Source organism: Protobothrops mucrosquamatus, unplaced genomic scaffold, assembly GCF_001527695.2.
Source record: "Protobothrops mucrosquamatus isolate PMUCROS unplaced genomic scaffold, P.Mucros_1.0 scaffold825, whole genome shotgun sequence".
In the NCBI taxonomy this organism is placed as follows: domain Eukaryota; kingdom Metazoa; phylum Chordata; class Lepidosauria; order Squamata; family Viperidae; genus Protobothrops; species Protobothrops mucrosquamatus.
Genome location: NW_015387085.1, coordinates 304,820 through 309,468, shown reverse-complemented (window position 1 = coordinate 309,468; position 4,649 = coordinate 304,820). Strand labels below are relative to the sequence as shown.

General features: G+C 35.6%; 1 protein-coding gene across 1 annotated transcript in view; it reads right to left on the bottom strand.

Moving 5' to 3' along the window:
* Positions 1-4,097: 4,097 nt before the first annotated feature.
* Positions 4,098-4,649, bottom strand: part of LOC107290096 (serine protease 27-like) — a gene marked incomplete at its 3' end in the record, with an annotated part of 22,345 nt that continues 21,793 nt past the window's right edge. Inside the window, exon 5 of the mRNA XM_015818942.1 lies at positions 4,098-4,283. Within this exon, the coding sequence (XP_015674428.1) occupies positions 4,098-4,283 (186 nt within the window). The remainder of the gene's footprint in view (positions 4,284-4,649) is intronic.

Sequence of the window (4,649 nt, the reverse complement as noted above, 5' to 3'; positions counted from 1 at the left end):
AGGGAGAGCAGACGCAGCCCATGACAGAGACATGCAAAGCTAAAGATAAACTTAATAGCAATAGCAATAGGACCTAGACTTATATACTGTTTCACAGTGCTTTAGAGCCTTCTTTAAGTGAGTCAGCCTATTGCCCCCAACAATCTGGGTCCTCATTTTACTGACCTCAGAAGGATAGAAGGCTGAGTCAACCTTGAGCCGGTGAGAATCAAACTGCCGGCAATGAATAATTAGAAAAAAACTTAGTCCAAAATACTTTACTGTAGCTATTTGGATGCGTTGGAAATAATTTTTAAAACATTTCTTTAATAAATTAAAGAGACAACAATGTTTGTATTCATTCAATACTATTAAGAATGTATTATAAGATAAAAATTGAATTGAACTGAATACTTTTTGTCCAAGTGTGATTAGACACACAAGCAATTTGTACAGAGAAAAACATATAGAAAAATAAAACATATAGAGAAACGTTGAGTATGGAAATTCTCAACAATTATATAAATTGCAAAATAAAAAATTTTGAAAATTTTTTTGAATATAAAGCAACTTTATTAGAGCAGAAAAGTACTTTCACTTTTTAGTGTTTTCAAGTTTGCTAGTTGTTTTTTCTTTCATGAGTTGATCCTTTCACTAGCAAGCATAGTTTGCACATGTTTGTTTCTCTAGATTTGTGATTTTTTCCCCTCAAAATCATTCTGATTACCAGTCCTAATCCTATTTATCAATCTTGATGTAAAAATAGGTAATTTTCTAGCAAGTAATCATCCCTTTCCATGCTGAAGAGATGATAGATGACTGATGGGTAAGACTTTGATCCTCTTATCTTTAATTATCTTGTGCCTCAGATTTAGGATTTGTCAGCTGGGAATAATATTCATTTTGAGACCATTCACCTTTCCACAAAGGGTAACGTTTAATAACTCTCATCTATCAATATCTCTCTGTATTTTATTTATATTATATGTTGCTAAATGAGTTATGTCCTTTGGCATAACATATTTAATTGATCTGGTACATTTATGGAATTGATATTTCTAAAATGGATGGGTAACTAAATTGTCTTTATTTTTGGTTAGTAAACTCATTTATTATTCTTTTTTTATTTAAAAGATTAAAATATAAAATCTGAAGGAAAAAAAGTAACAAAGACCAAACAAAATTAGACAGGAACATTAAAAAATGTGAATTAAAAGGGCAAAACCCCCCAAAACACATATTTTTCCCCCCTGGGTTGAACACTGACAAATATATTGCAACAATAATAGCTTCCTCCCTTGCAATACAGATCCAAAATCTATAAAGTTCTGCATCTCTTTGCAACTCAATTTGACCTGTCATACATTATTTATATATATATAAAAAATAGTTAACGGATTAATCAACCACAAAGTTAACATTCCAGGTCCTCTGTTAACAATCTGCTATGTAATTTACTTGTGAGAAGCCTACAAAGCTTTTTATTGACCACTGGATCACCCCAATCATTATCTCTGAAAATTTAATGCAGAGAGAGGGAGGACAATACAATTTAATAGGTGCATTTCTTCAGCAACCAGCTCCTTGAAACAATTAGCTCTCTTCACTATTGTATAGTTCCAATGAAGGTTAAACAGAATCTTTATTAATCATGAAATAATTTCATAGGGCATGATCAAGAAAGAAAATCAGAAAGGAATTACACAGAAATGTATTTCTACAGAAATTACCACAAAATAAAAATGAAAATGAAAAGAATATCAAAGACAGGAGCAGATTAGGTTAATGGGACAACAATCTAGAGATATCTCTCCAATACTTTTTCACAAAATGATATTTCTCTTTATATCACAAAGGGGGATATAAAGAAATTGGGGCACTCTTTTTGGAGGCAATAGATAAGTCTTTTTCGCTCCCAAAAGAATGAATGCTATCAGGAGTTCAGTCATGCTGAGCTTTTTGTCTTTGATAGCATCCTTGATTTTGTTAATCAAGACCTATTCAACTGAATATTTCTGTTATTAGTACACATTCTGGTCACAACCTAAACCTAAACCTAAATCTCTAAATAGAAATGATCCTTGGCTCCATTTGTTGAGAAAGGTATAGTTTATTAAAGGTCAAGTGCACTGCAGTATTGCACGGCCAGAACTGAAAATTGCATGCCAAAATTCCTAAGTTCTACTTACCCCTCCCCGCCCCAAAAGTCCCTTGCTGCTCACCCCACTGTAACCAATCAAGTCCATGCAAGATGTTTTCATAATGGTCATTCCAAGCTCAGCTTGGTATATGGTTCCCTCCTTCTTCCAGCTGACCTTGGGGCAGCATCTTGAGGAGGTACAGTCTCTACTTTTGATTACCCAAGCATCCCCCTCCTCATCCCCCCTCCTCACCGTTCATGGTAGTCTGTTACTGCATAACAGTGAAGCACAGCAAGCATAAGATGACAGCTGATACTATGCACACTTCAAATGTGTACATTCTACATGTAAAAGACAACATAATTTCTATGTATCTGAAACACCACCAAATCAAATAAATTAAATTCACAATTCTTTAATTTTTACCATTTCATGTTACATTACTACAGATATGAAGACTTGAAACAATTAAGAAATCTTCCTTCAACCTCCATTTTTGCCTTCTAAGCCTATATCCCCGTCCATAAATTTTGGAAAGCATAAAAACAGTCCAATTAGATATTTCCTTTTAAAATAATAAATAATACAAGGTACTCATATATTATTATCTCTTATTCTCCTGCAAACCCATGATTTCTATTAACTTGTGACATCAAAAGGGAATCAGAGGGACCAAATTTCCTTTATACAGAATTCATCATAGTTTTCCAGTAAAAGAAAAAGGAGGCACACCTGTTTTAACTGTGGAAGTACAGATGAATCCGTCTCTTATTTGCCTGTGGGCCTGCCTGATGCTGAATTTCTATCAAGAGACTAGTGGATCTGCTGTTTACAAGGTCACAAAAGACAGAAGGAATGCAAAGTACCAAAAGAACATTTTAAAAACATTTTAAAAAATTCACCAAGGGAAGTATAATTATTGTCTGATTAAATTGCACTTTTATATTTAATAAATGTCAGACATGATGCTTATGAGAGTAAACCAAGTTAAACATACGATATGGTACAATAACAAAGTGAATTAAAATCAATAAAGAGTCCTATAAGGTGAACACCAAAAATGAATTTTATTGTTATCTCAAATATTTCCACTTTTCCCTCCAAAGGGAAAAATAATGATTTTGTGTAGTATAAAAATTTCCAGAACATTGACATTCGTTCAAACTAACATGCCTTGTTATATATTAGTATTATGACCTTCAAATATTAATTTTAATAATCATGGAAAAATATCCTAATATTCAGAGTAGGACAAAATCTCAGCATTTTCATTACATGGCAGTTCCCACTGTTTTGAGGAGCAGGCTCTACTGGCACAAATCATTAGTAACACATTTTGAAATAAGCTAAATCAATCAGATGGAGGCAGGGCTCCTCAAACTTCTAATCTACCATTTCTAGTGATTTTGAATGCCCTTAAGCAGAGCCCACCATTCTCTTTCAGTTAACTCAGTATTTCTCTGGCTGAATTCTGGGAGTTGAAGTTCACACCTTTTAAAGTTTCTAAGGTTGGGAAACTCTGTTAATTGATAAGCTGAATGTAAAAAGATATCAAAGAACAGCCAGTACAGTGGACAATAAAAGGACTACTAGCCTGGGTATTATTAGGTTGGATGCATTTTGAATGAGTGTCTTTTGAGTGGGTGTTATTAGATTGGATACATTTTGAGAAGACACTACTAGAGTGGATACATTTTGAATGGGTATTAGTGGAATGGATACATTTTGAATGGGTACCAGTGGAGTAGATACATTTTGAATGGGTACCAGTGGTGTGGATACATTTTGAATGGGTACCAGTGGAGTAGATACATTTTGAATGGGTACCAGTGGAGTAGATACATTTTGAATGGGTACCAGTGGAGTGGATACATTTTGAATGGGTACCAGTGGAGTAGATACATTTTGAATGGGTATTAGTGCAGTGAATACATTTTGAATGGGTACCAGTGGAGTGGATACATTTTGAGTGTGTACTTTGCCAGACTTGGGTTTGTTGTTCATGTTGTCCTCCATTACATCTTTGATCCAGTCAGAATAATAAGGCACTGAAGTATAGACGCCAGGGAATATTTTACTAGCACATCCAATTCCCCAGCTCACAATCCCAGCTTGAGTCCACCTTCCTTGGAGTTGGCAAACCAAAGGGCCTCCTGAGTCACCCTGGGGAAGAAAGATATAAACAGGGGGGGGGGGAATCATTGCTATGTATGTCAATGAGTTGAAGCGAGGTCTAACTCAGTTCATTCACATCCTCAGCCATTTATTTCTCAGATGAATCACATTCTCACTAATTTTAGCCATTACAATTAATTCTTATTTAGCGATTGCTTCAGGGCTTTTTTTCTCGGAGAAAAGGTGGCGGAACTCAAACCTGGCCACGCCCTCATCAAACCCTAGGACCGCCCCTTTAGAGAACAGGAATGCAAGTAAAATTTGGGAGGGGCTATTTCCGGTGTGGGAGGGGCTATTTCCGGTGCGGCCGGCCCGGAAAAAGGTGCCGGAACGCGGTTCCGCCGCGTTCCGGCT